This window comes from Oryctolagus cuniculus, chromosome 7, assembly GCF_051225735.1.
Source record: "Oryctolagus cuniculus isolate XC-2025 breed Fujian yellow rabbit chromosome 7, ASM5122573v1, whole genome shotgun sequence".
NCBI classification, from domain to species: domain Eukaryota; kingdom Metazoa; phylum Chordata; class Mammalia; order Lagomorpha; family Leporidae; genus Oryctolagus; species Oryctolagus cuniculus.
In genome coordinates this window covers 149,784,071-149,796,237 of record NC_142873.1, presented here as the reverse complement: position 1 = coordinate 149,796,237, position 12,167 = coordinate 149,784,071, and the positions used below count along the sequence as shown (strand labels likewise).

At 58.8% G+C, this 12,167-nt stretch overlaps 1 protein-coding gene across 3 annotated transcripts; it reads left to right on the top strand.

Annotated features, from left to right (window-relative positions):
- The first annotated feature begins 2,960 nt into the window (after positions 1 to 2,960).
- LOC100348913 (chymotrypsin-like elastase family member 3B) lies at positions 2,961 to 9,180 on the top strand. 3 transcript variants are annotated; one of them, XM_070076755.2, is made up of 8 exons: positions 2,961 to 3,088; positions 4,292 to 4,377; positions 5,558 to 5,655; positions 5,785 to 5,913; positions 7,189 to 7,325; positions 7,527 to 7,669; positions 8,247 to 8,399; positions 9,024 to 9,180. In XM_070076755.2, exons 1-8 carry the CDS (start codon positions 3,049 to 3,051, stop codon positions 9,039 to 9,041), a joined length of 804 nt encoding a protein of 267 aa, XP_069932856.1. In that variant the 5' UTR covers positions 2,961 to 3,048; the 3' UTR covers positions 9,042 to 9,180. The 3 variants fall into 3 exon arrangements, with proteins under 3 accessions (XP_069932856.1, XP_089155331.1, XP_089155332.1); XM_089299205.1 differs by having other exon boundaries at positions 2,977 to 3,088; positions 5,558 to 5,575; XM_089299206.1 differs by lacking the exon at positions 5,558 to 5,655 and having other exon boundaries at positions 2,977 to 3,088.
- The last annotated feature ends 2,987 nt before the right edge of the window (positions 9,181 to 12,167 follow it).

Sequence of the window (12,167 nt, the reverse complement as noted above, 5' to 3'; positions counted from 1 at the left end):
AATCTTGGCCTGAGCATTATTTCCTTTGAGTAACTGTGGCGCTGAGCGCTCCTGCTGCGATTTCATTCTGGCTTTGCCAGGCGTTCTGAGTTCTGACCGTGACCGCAGGGCTAGCGTGGCTGCAGCAGCCCCAGCGTCTTCCTCTGTTCTTCCTCTTTTTATGTGGTGCCGCCCACCTGTTTGCAATCCTTAAAATGCATCTTCACATTTCGATTGTTTTAATTTTTTAAAAAGGACATGAACAGGGTGGGCATTTTGATCCTAGTAGTTAAGACACCGCAATACCTGGGTTGGATTCTCAGCTCCAGTTCCTGACCAGCTCCTGGCCAGGCAGGAGACCCTTGCACGGCTCAAGTAATTGGGTTCCTGGCACCACACGGGAGACTGGCTTGTGTTCCTGGCTCCTGCCTCCTGCCTCTTGGGGAAGGAAATGATGTGATCTCTCTCTCTCTCTCTTTCTCTCTTGCTCTTACTCTCGCTCTCTCTCTGCCTCTCAACTTTAAAAACAGGTGTCTGTGGACATTTGGCGCAGCAGTTAAGATGCCCCATGGGACCCATGCATGCCCCAGGAGGGTGATTCCCACACTCAGGCTGCAGGCGTGGCCCAAGCCCCTGCACCCCTGCCACTCACCTGGGAGACCCGGATGATGCTCAGCCTCCAGGCCTCAACCCAGCTCAGCCTTAGCTGCTGTAGGCGTTTGAGGAGTGAGCCAGCGCGTGGCAGGTGTTTCTTTTGTCTGCCGTCTGTCTCAGTTTCTACCCCTTTCAAATAAATAAACACATTTTTAAAAAGGCTATTAAGCTGTGCATTCTCTCTAGAGCCTACTTTTTGATCTTCGTTCATATTCCTAGCAGAGTCTACATGTGACATGTCACCGTCACTCACGCTTGGCTAGTTAATCGTCAGCCAGGTGAGTGTCCTACATGTATGCCGCCATCCACTTGGTGGACATTTCGGTGTATTCTAGTTCCTTGGTATTAAGGATTGAGGACGGGGTCTGTACGAAGGTTCTCACCCATGTCCCTTAGGGCACAGTGCAAGAGCTGCTCACAGGCGCACACAGAGGAGTGGACCGGGGAGTCAGCCCGAGTCCAGCTCCGGGAGTGACCTCTGCTTCGACCTCAGCCCCCTCCATGCTTCTCTGGATTGCTGAGCTCCAATCCACCGGCCTCTTTTCCCGTCAGCCAATTCCAATCTCCAGACGCTGCACTTGCTGTCCCTTCCACGTGCAGTGTGTGCCGTCAAGAATTTCCTTGACTGGCATTTTATAGAAATGATTTTCAGGCCGGGGTGGCAGCACAGTGACTCAAGCCACTGACTGAAGTCCCAGCATCCTGTACCCAGTGCTGGATGGGTCTCGGCTGCTTAGCTTCCCATCCAGCTCTCTGGCAATGTGCTCCGGAACGCAGCGGGATGGCTCCAGGGCTTGTGTCCCTGCCAAAGAGTCTTTGATGAAATGCTTGGCCCCTGGCTTTGGCCTGGACCAGCTCTGGGTGATGTAGCCAGTTTTGGAGTGACCCAGCTCTGTCTATGTCACTGTGTAATGGAAGAGAGGGAGAGGGAGAGGGAGAGGGAGAGGGAGAGGGAGAGGGAGAGGGAGAGGGAGAGGGAGAGGGAGAGGGAGAGGCAGAGGGAGAGGCAGAGGGAGAGGGAGAGGGAGAGGGAGAGGCAGAGGGAGAGGCAGAGGGAGAGGCAGAGGGAGAGGGAGAGGGAGAGGGATCAACCTTCCACGCACTGGCTCAGTCCCCAAACGGTCACAGTGGCTGGGCTGTGCCAGGCTGAAGTCAGGAGCCAGTAGACCCGTCCAGGACTCCCACAAGAGGGCAGGCACCCAGGCGCTTAAGCCACCTTCTGCTGCCTCCCCAGTGCATTAACAGGAAACTCGATTGGAAGCAGAGCAGCTGGGGCTCGAATCAGTACTCACAGAGGTTGCTGACATCATAGGCCACAGCTTAACCCACTGCACCACAACACCGGCCCCACATAAATCGTTTTTGAATATATGATGTGATGGATGCCAATTATCCTAATTTGATCATTAAAATGTCTGCATGTACCAAAATATTACATTGTACCCCATAAATATGTACTACTACTGTGTGTCAATAAAAACAAATAATCTAAAAACCAGTTCAATTGGGCAGAGAGAAGGAGCGCATCCACTGAGTGGTTCATTCTAGAAATACAACGGCTGGCACTGAGCCAGGACCCCAGGACCTGTCTCCTGTCTCTCACATCCTGTCTCCTAAGGCACACACCAGCAGGGAGCTGGATCCAGAACAGAGAGCGGGCTCGGGCCCAGGCGCCCCCGGATGGGTCGGGGGTGTTGCACGTGGCACCTTCACCGCTGTGCACATTCTCTTGAGTGCACAGCCACGCACTGCCCCTCAGTCCAGTGTCACTGTCCCTGCCTCCCCCGAGTGAGTCACTCCACTCCCGCCAGCCACTGCTGCTTCATCTGCTCTGTGGAACCTGACCTACTGCCGGGCACAGCGTTCAGGAATTTCTATCGATTCGCTGTGGACTCCCCAACTCGACTCAACTTCTGGAGGTCGGGGCCCAGTAGGTGCCGGCTGCAGCCCCCAGAGCAGAGCCTGACCCGTGGAGAGCAGGTGCTCAGCAAGGTCTCATCAGGAGGTGGAGACAACGTTGCTCCCACTGGGGGAGGGAAAGCTGAGATGAGGAGAAGCCGTGCCCGAGGGCCCGGAGCCGGAGGCGGCACAGCGGCCGTGAGCCCGGGGCTGCGAGGTCCAGCACCTGAGTCCTTTCCGGAAGGAAGTGGCGCGTGCTGATGCCAACTTTCCATGCTGGTCCCTGTTATCACTGGGCTCCCAGTGCACCTGTGGGGCCACGTGGGGCAGGGAACAGGGCGTTCTCCCACTGGCTGTGATGCCTCCATCTGCAGGGGGTGGGGGCTGTGGCCTTGGACATGGGAGAGACCTGGTGTCCCACCACCTGTGCTGGGAAGGGGCCCAGTCCAGCCCCCTGCCTGCCTCGCCCTATATTAGAACGCGGGCTCTGTCGCTCGTCCTCTCTCCACACTCACGATGCTCCGGCTGCTGAGCGCCCTCCTGCTGGTGGCCCTTGGTAAGAACCCAGCCCGGTCTGTGCCCTGTGCTGCCTGGGCCAGGAGCCCTGAGATCTGCTCCCCACCCTGGTCCCGGGGTCCCAGCCCCTGCTCCACAGGAGGGTCTCAGCTCACACCTGGGGCACAGCAGTGGGGGCTTTAGCTTGGTGCAGGGGAGGAGGGGGAGGGGAAGCAGGGGATGGAGCAGCTCAGGAGGACTGGGAGCAGCACCCAGGGCTGGGGCGGGTGTCCTCAGTAGGGGCAGTGAACGCAGCCTCATGGTGAAGAGCCTGGCTCTGTGCTTAGACTGGGTGGGGTGGCATTTCCAAACCTCTGCTGACCCTCCAATCCCCCACTCACACGTCCCCGCCCAGCCTTTCCTGGCCTCTCTGCCTTGTTACACTGCAGCTCAGGGCCACCTCCTCTGAGCAGCCTCCCTGACTGACAGCCATGGTGATAGTTAACATTTACCGAGTGCTTACTGGATGCCAGGCAGAATGCTAAGTCCTTCGTCTCCTATGACCCCATGCAGTTCTCATCCAGCTCCATGAGGTCAGTGCTATTCTTGTTCCCATTTCACAGATGGAGAAACTGACCCTCAGAGAAGGAACGTAGTGCATCCTACAACCAGGGGCTGGGCTGCTTTGAACCCAGGAAGTCTTACTTCAAAACCTCCATTCTTAAAACTAAAAAACCAAAACTGTGCTTATGCTACTTAGCATTTTATTTCCAAAGTGCAGGGGGCAGACGGACCAACAGATATCGCCTATCCTCCGGTTCACTCCCCAGATGCCTGCCACAGCCAGGGTCCCACTGGGCTGAGTTGGGAGCCACAGGGTCACAGGACGCAAGTCCTTGGGCCTCACTGCTGGCCCTGGTGGTCTGCACTGGAGAGACACAGAGCACAGAGCCAAACTGCAAGCCGGGCAACACCAGTTCTGATGAGGGCGATTCACGGGGCCCCAAAACCACAGCATCAAGTGTGCACGCAATGCTCACACGCGCTGTGACGTAGCCGCCATCATGAGGGCTCACGGGGCTCCAGGCACCGTAGTTAGTGACAAAATCCCCAGACCTCACTGTTCATTGGCGGCTACTTAGGGTCAGAGAGGGAAAGCGCCTTGCATGGGGTCACACAGCCCGTTTGTGCACAGCTGGGTGGGGCCTGCCCTCCTTCCTGCTGGGGCCCCGTGGCTGGCTGACGCCCCTCCTCTCCTCTCCAGCCTCGGGCTCTGCCCTACCTTTCTACAACCCCTCCAGCCGCGTGGTCAATGGCGAGGAAGCAGAAGCCCACAGCTGGCCCTGGCAGGTGAGAGCAGCGCCAACAGTACTGACTCCCACCCTAGGTGCTGACTGCAGGCGCCAGTCCTGGGCCCATGGCCCCTTCCCTGTCTCCTCTTAGCTGCCCAGAACTAGGAGCGCTGGACAGTCGGCTTCACCTGCTGTTTTCCAGTTCCATCTACGAATCTCACAAGGGTGTTTGCAGATAAAATGCAAGATCAGGGGCCGGGGAAGGCTTCTCTCAAGGGGTTGGTGTAGGAGTAGAGGAATTCAGGCAGGCAGAGCTGGGCACTGATTGTCAGAGCCTCAGATCACAGGACAGGGCCTAAGGTCAGGAGCAGGTGGAGTGGGGAGACTCACCAGGGCCGAGGAGGTGGCACCGAGCCCAAAGCTTGCTGTGCTGTGCTGCAGAGCTGCCATAGCCACACGGGGATGTGCAAATGTGAATTAATCAAATCAAATAATGCACTTTCAGTCCTTCAGTGCCAGCCACATTCCAAGTGTTCTAGAGCCAGCTGTGGCAGTGGTTCCGATTGTGGACAGCAGAGAGGAGAACCGCTCCATAGCCCAGAACGTTCCGTGGGCAGGGTCATCAGGCGTGTTCTGTGAGGGGGCAGAGAGCAGGTGCTGCAATCTTGTGGGCCACGTGTTCTCCAGCAGGGACTCAGCCCCGCCATCGCAGCAGGAAAGCAGCCAGAGACCGTCCATGTGTGGGAGCGGCCTGTGTGCGTGAACGCTTACGTCCAGCACAGACCATGGGCACCCTGGGCCGGGGGCCATAGCTGTCAACCTTGGTCTCCAGGGAGATCGGGAAACCCTGAATGTGCAGGAACCGGAAGGGAGGAGAGGACTCGGGGGAGTGGAGCCCCAGGGTACCCGAGAGGCCTGCAGAGCTGAGGTGCAGAAGGGGGTGGGTCTGAGAGGCCAGAGGGTCTAGGGGTTCTCAGGAGACAGAGGTTCAGGGAGGCCCCAGAGGGCAGAGAATGTTGGAGTCCTCGGGGGTCACAGGCCCTGGGGTGGGCGACTGGAGAGCCACAGTGACCCAGTGGAAGAGGGGTGGGATCACGGCCAGCGCTGTGCAGGTTGTGCACTGCCAACTCAGAGGGGCTTCGTGTGTGAATGGGGCTCCTTGAGTTGTGCAGTGCACGCCCTAGACAGCTATCCTAATGTGGGGCTAGGAATCCTAGACTGTTTCTCTCCCACCCCAGGTCCTGTTGCAGTACAAGGTGAGTGGGGGCTGGTCCTTCACCTGCGGCGGGAGCCTCATCGACCGTGACTGGGTTCTCACTGCCGGCCACTGCATCTCGTGAGCTTCCCTGCTGTCCCCATGCCTGCCCTGGTCTTTGCCCTGTGCGGGGAGACCCAGGCCGCCCAGGCCAGCAGGTGGCTGGGAGAGGCAGGCAGCCATGCTCAGATGACCTCCTTCCCCTGCCAGGAGCTCCCGGAAATACAGGGTGGTGCTGGGCGAGCACGACCGGACAGTGACGGAGGGACCCGAGCAGGTCATCAGTGTCGCTGCTACCTACGTGCACCCAAAATGGAACTCCAGCTGTCTCAGCTGCGGGTGAGTGAGCTCCCAGCCGGGGCCCGGGCTCCTGTGCTCCTGCCTCTGTGACCTACAGGGGACTCCCAGGGACAGCGGGGAGGGTGAGCAGCCCGGGCCAATCCCCACAAACTTGTCAGATCCTTAGGGACCCTCAGCACCAACCTCCCTCCCTGCAGAGGGGACAGCAGGTCAGGGAGAGGCAGGAAGCCCCCACAGCTGCTGGGCTCTGTGGCTCTGGAGCCCAGAACCCCTTGGGCACTTGCCCCAAGTCCAAGGTTTCCTGTGGTCAGCATTCGTCCGTCCTGCACAGCTGGGTTCCTGGCCCTGGGGACGAACGAGGGGCACAGGGCGGAGTCAGGCCCCGGCAGTCACTCCCTGAGTGGCCTGGGTGTCAAGCCCTGCCTGGGCCTCAGTTTCCCCTTGGTCAGAAGGTGACCTGCAGCAGGGCTTCCTGGAGGTAGGGACGGGCGGGGAGGCCCTGCTCAGCCTCACCTGTGTGCTCATCTGTGTTTCCGGATGGCTCAGCCTTTTCTGAGAGAGGAGCACAGGAGGGGGTGGAACCCTGGGGACCAGTGCAGGAGGGAGGGGCCACCATGATGGGGACCACGGCCTGTCCTGGCGGGGCTCCTGGGGACATAGGGAGACCAGGGAGACCCAGGCGAAATGTCCCGAGTGACAGCAGCAGAGCCGTGGTGCCCAAGGTGTGGTCTGAGAGGCAGTGGCAGGAGCTTCCCCTGGGACCCTGTTAGAGGGTCAGGCCTAAGGCCTCAGACAGACCACAGAAAGCTTCGGGACACATGGTTGGCTTTAAGCCTTTTGTACTTATTTATTAGCAAGGCAGCAATGTGTGCAGGAGCCAGCCCTGGGCCGGGCCCACGTCAGGATCCTAGAACTCTACGTGGGTCTCCCCGTGAGAGGCAGGAATCCAGGAACTTGAACATCACCTACATTCCAGGGGGCACATGAGCAGGAAGCTAGAATGGGACCTGAACCCAGGCACTGTATGGGGATGTAGTCTTACCCAGTGTGCCCACCCGAGCAGTGCCTCATAACACTCTAGGGTGTTAGATGCCCCTGCCGTGTGAGGACCGCAGGTGCACGCAAGGACAATGATGGAGGCCAAGGGCTGGTGGGGGCCTAGGGGACCAGGGTGCTTTGATGGCTGGTGTACCATTGCAGGGATCTGGGGCACAAAGGCACAGCTGGGGCCCCCAGAGCTGAACACCTGGAGCACAGGCCGGGGAGGAGTCTGTGCTCTGAGGACCAGGCTCCCTGTGCTCCTCCCTCCCACAGCAATGACATCGCCCTCCTCAAGCTGTCGCACAGCGCCGAACTGACACCTGAAGTCCAGCCCGCCTGTCTCCCTCCCCGCGACTACATCCTGCCCCATGACACAGAATGCTACATCACCGGCTGGGGTCGTCTCATCAGTACGTGCTGACAGGGGACAGTGGCAGAAAGACAGGGCTGGGGGCCAAGGCCAGGGGTGCAGAGGGGCATGGAGCTCGAGGATGGTGGTACTGGAGGGAGGGATGTCCCCACCTGTGCAGGAGAGCTGGGTGCCTCAGTGTCCCACCTCTGGGGGCCCTGCCCTAACTCAAGCACCCCCTCTCTGCTCTCTGTCCCCGTAGCCGGTGGGCAAACGGCCAACAAGCTCCAGCAGGCACTGCTGCCCGTGGTGGACTATGCACACTGCTCCCAGAAGGACTGGTGGGGCTCCTCCGTGAAGGAGACCATGGTGTGCGCCGGCGGCGGGGACAGCTCTGCCTGCAACGTGAGTCCCCTTGCACCGTCCCTGGTGGGCATGGTCCAGGGGTCCCTCTTCTGTCTCCATAGAGGGGAGTGAGGTGTCATTCCCTCTGCCTCCTGGGAGGGTCCAGGCCAGGCAGGACATGTGGGAGGTCAGTGCCGTGCAGACAGCCCTGACCCTGGCCCTGGCTCTAGGCTCGCCTGACCTGGGGCGGCCACCGTCCATCCTGTTGCTCTGGCGGCCCCGGCAGCACAGCAGGGGACACTGGCACCAGGACCTCCCAAGCCACCCACGCCGTGTTCTGAAGGGACCCTGAGCCCCTGTGTCAGAGGCACGCGTGAGCGTCACATCCATGAGTGACTGCGTCACCAGCAGTGGGAGCCAGCGTCTCCCGGGGCTTCCTCTCTGCAGGTGTGGGGCTGACGTCAGCTCTGTCCCAGCTCATCCCCAGCAGCTCCTGTGGGACAGACCCTGCTCCCGGCTCAGAGGAGCCCCTGAGGCTCAGAGGTCAACACTGAGGGTGTGGTTTGCAGTCCCCAAGTTCAGGATCAACTCCTGACCCTCAGACACGGCTCAGCCCTGTCCCCTCTGACTGCTGCAGGGTGACTCTGGGGGACCCCTCAACTGCCCTGGAGTGAACTGCAAATGGGAGGTCAATGGCGTGACCAGCTTTGTCTCCTCCCGAGGCTGCAACACCCCCCAGAAGCCCACGGTGTTCACCCGAGTGTCGGCCTTCATTCCCTGGATTGAGGAGGTGAGGACAGGGCAGCCTGAGGGCTCCAGGGTGGGGGTTGTCTTCAGGGGCTGGGGCTCAGGGAGGAGGGGCAGATCCTGGAAGGAGCTGCAGGGGTCCTGGGAGGGCAGTGGGGGAGGAACCTTGGGGACATGGCAGAGGGCAGGGGATGAGCTCTGCTCTGTGTGGCCACAGGAATTCCCAGGCTCTGGGTGGAGTTTGCACCTCCTGACTCAGGAGGGCTTCTCAGGGGTGTGCTTACTTGTCACAGAGCACAGATGGCCATGGCGCCCCCTGCTGGGGGAGATGGGAAGTGAGCAATAATGGTGAAGGCTGGGAGAGCCAGGGGAAGCTGAGCCATCTTAGTGTCATCTGGGGACAGCTGGTCAGAGAGGGTCAGTGTTGTCCATGGTGGCCGCAGTGAGCACCGTATAGACTGGCCAGATGAGCACCAGGACTGGGCTGGGGCCTTGGTTATGGTTGAATCAGGACCCCAAGGGTGAGTGCTGGGATCACCACTCCCATTAGAGAGGGCAAGTCACTCCCCCAGGGCCGCACGGAGTGTGAGTGGGGGCTGGGAGCTGCCCCAGTTCCACTGGATTTCAGAACCTGTGACCCTCACTCCACTGTTCTGTCTTTTCCCAGACCATTGCAAACAACTAGGACCAAGGCCTGGCTACCTGTGCTGACCCCACGTCCTGTGTAAAGAATAAAGAGCTCTCTCAAGTCCCGAGTGGATCTGTGTCCGTCAGTGACTTTCCCCGGCCTGGTCCTAAATCTGAGAGCTGATTTGCCGACGAGACCAGAGCCCCCTCTCCTGGGAGGACCAGGACTGCACTGGCCCTGGGAGAAGGAGTCGTGATGGGGTGAACAGTCCCCTTGGCGTGCCTGGGACTGGGGTTTTGCACCCAGCACTTTCATTGTGGAAGTGGACTCAGTCCCAGGGAGGCTGAGAGCCCTTGGGCACCCAGGTTAGAATCCGACAAAGCAAAGGTTTCCGGTGCAGGTGTCAACCACAGAGCAGCTGACCTGCCACACTCGCAGGAGGCTCACAGGACCGTGGGGAGGATCGCGGTGCCCGCTTCCACTGGCTGCTGAGGAGGAGGGCCGTGGTCATTCATTCAGTATCATTCGTTCCTTTTAGCAGAGAGGGGTGCTGAGAGGGAGGGGCACGTGGGTCCTGCTCTGAAGTGTTCATCACTTAGAGAGGAGTGAGCAGGGCACAGGCCTTCCGTGAACACTGACCGGCTGCGTGCCCATGACAGGCTGGGGATTGGCGGTCCAAGGGGAGAGGGACAACCGAGGGAGACCCTGGGTGCTGGGCGAGGAGCCACACACAGGTACAGGGACACAGGTGCAGGGTAGCACACAGGCGGAGCCCACCAAGCAGTCCTGGAGGTCAGAGCGCCCTCTGCTGTGCAGGCGGAAGAAACACACACAGCCCAGTCCCTGTAGCTCCTGTTCCTCCTGAACTCCCCAGAGTAAATCATGTCCCAGCAAGGACACGATACTGGTGTGCTCTGATGTTCCTGCAATTAACAGTTGAACTTCTGAGTCCAGTGTTGGGTGCAGCTGTGAAGTCCGTGGCTGCTGCACTGGCCCGCCAGGTAGGAGCACCACTTCCAGTCCTGGTCTGCGGCTTCTTCTCCTGCACCCTTTGAAGGCCTGGGCAAAGAGGGGAAGAAGCCCAGGTGCTTGGCCCCTCCCACCCAGGTGGGCAACCAGGCCGGAGGTCCAGGCTCATGGTTTGACCTGGCCCAGCGCTGATCAGTGCAGCCACCTGGAGTGACTGGAGGATGGGAAATCTTCTCTGTTGCTACAATGCACACATCCCATGGTGGACACTGTGATCTGAAGCTGCTTCAGCTCCTGATGCCTCCTTTTTTAAATATTTGTTTGTCTAGTGTTTGAAAGGCAGAGTTACAGAGAGGCAGAGGCAGAGAGAGAGGAAGGCAGGTCTTGCATCTGCTGGTTCTCTCCCCAGATGGCTGCAACAGCTGGAGCTGGGCCGACCCGAAGCCAGGAACCAGGTCTCCCACAAGAGTGGAGGGGCCTAAGGACTTGGGCCATCTTCTACTGCTTTCCCAGGCCACAGCAGAGAGCTGGATTGGAAGTGGAGCAGCCAGGACTCAAACTACGCCCATATGGGATGCCAGCACCACAGGTGGCGGCTTTAGCAGCTCAGCCACAGCAGGCCCCTGCTTCCCTGTGATACACCTGGGAAGGGGGTGGATGCTGCCCAAGTACTTCAGTCCCGGCCATGCTGTGAGAGCCCGGGGGCGAGTTCCTGGATCCTGGCTCTGGCCTGGCCCAGAGCTGGCTGTTGTGCTCATGTAGGGGTGCGAGCCAGTGGGCGGAAGTTTCTCCCTGTCTCTGTCTCTCCCTCTCTCTGTCTCTCTGCCTTTCTGATAAATAAATACATAAATCTTATATTAAAAGTGCATTTGCCACACCTTTCGCTAGTGCACACCAGAGACACAGTGCAGAGAGTCTTGCTCTCTAAGTCAGAGACCGACAGAGACTTTGCTCTCCGACGACCCAGGACCAGGGACCGAGCATCCCACTCGGCTCCAGTGAGTCAGGGCCGGATCTGATGCCGAGAAGCAGCCTGGAGATCCTGAACGCAGCCGTCGCTCCTTAGCGGGCCTTTGCGGTGTCCAGGGGAATAGAGCAAGGGGTCCGGTTCTCATCCTAGCCTGGTGGTAACCTTCTCCACAGCTGTGTGAGCTCTGAGTCTGTCAGTGCTGCTTCGTTTCAGGGTCTCCCAAGTACCGTCCTCCCCCCAGTCCTGTGAGAATCATTTCCCTCTGGTTTCACTCCACGCCTTTCCTTGAGCGCTGTCCTCCTTGCTGAATCAAGTTAATAAACCTGACGTTGGGGGCCGGCACTGTGGCACAGCGGGTTAAGGCCACAGCCTGCAGTGCCAGCATCCCATATGCATGCCAGTTTGAGATGTCTCCAATTCCGATCCAGCTCTCTGCTATGGCCTGGGAAAGCAGTGGAAGATGGCCCAAGTCCTTGGGACCCTTCACCTGCGTGGTAGACCTGATGGAGGCTCCTGGCTTCAGATCAGCTCAGCTCCAGCTGTTGCAGTCATTTGGGGAGTAAACCAGCAAATGGAAGACCTCCCTACTTCTCTCTCTGGCTCTACCTCTTCCATAAATCTGTCTTTCATATAAATAAAATAAGTCTTTAAAAGAAAACCCTGATGTTGGTGAACCACAGCTGTGTGCCTGGTGGCCTTCATCACCTGGGTGTCATCAAGACTTCTCTGTTCTTCACTGATTCGCTCACATGTTCTGGGGACATGGTGACAGCACACAGAATGAAGGACCCCAAAAGCGGTGTCCTTTTGTGACGACCCCAGAAACACAGACTCCAGACCAGACGATGCAAAAGGCAGGAGGCAGTTTTATTTCATTTGCGCAAATGGGCCCTCTTCTTGCTGCTGCAAGCAGCGGGGGCAGAGAGGAGCCCTGAGCAGCTATCTCACACAGCTTTTAAGGGGCAAAACCACAAAATTAACATACCATAGGGTGGCATAAGTTTATTGGGTAACTACAAGGGGAGGAGGTCGTCGAGGAGGAGGAGAAACGGGGGGCTACGTGCCCTACGTGTCTAAGCTTGGACAAGGGGAGGGGGTCCTTGAAGAGCAGAAAGGGGTGGCTATGTGCCCTACGTGCCTCGCGGTTTTTTTGTTAAGCTTGAACAAGCACAGGGGAGGGGGCTTATGTGCGTACCAGGATGTTCTGTCGCCCTTATCTCTGGGTAGTAGTTATCTGCTTTCTC

Coding starts and splice junctions, on each gene's coding strand:
- LOC100348913 (XM_070076755.2), top strand. CDS start 3,049: ATGCTCCGGCTGCTGAGCGCCCTCCTGCTGGTGGCCCTTG. Junction 5,914..7,188: donor TCCAGCTGTCTCAGCTGCGG/GTGAGTGAGCTC, acceptor TCCCTCCCACAG/CAATGACATCGCCCTCCTCA. Junction 7,326..7,526: donor CGGCTGGGGTCGTCTCATCA/GTACGTGCTGAC, acceptor CTGTCCCCGTAG/CCGGTGGGCAAACGGCCAAC.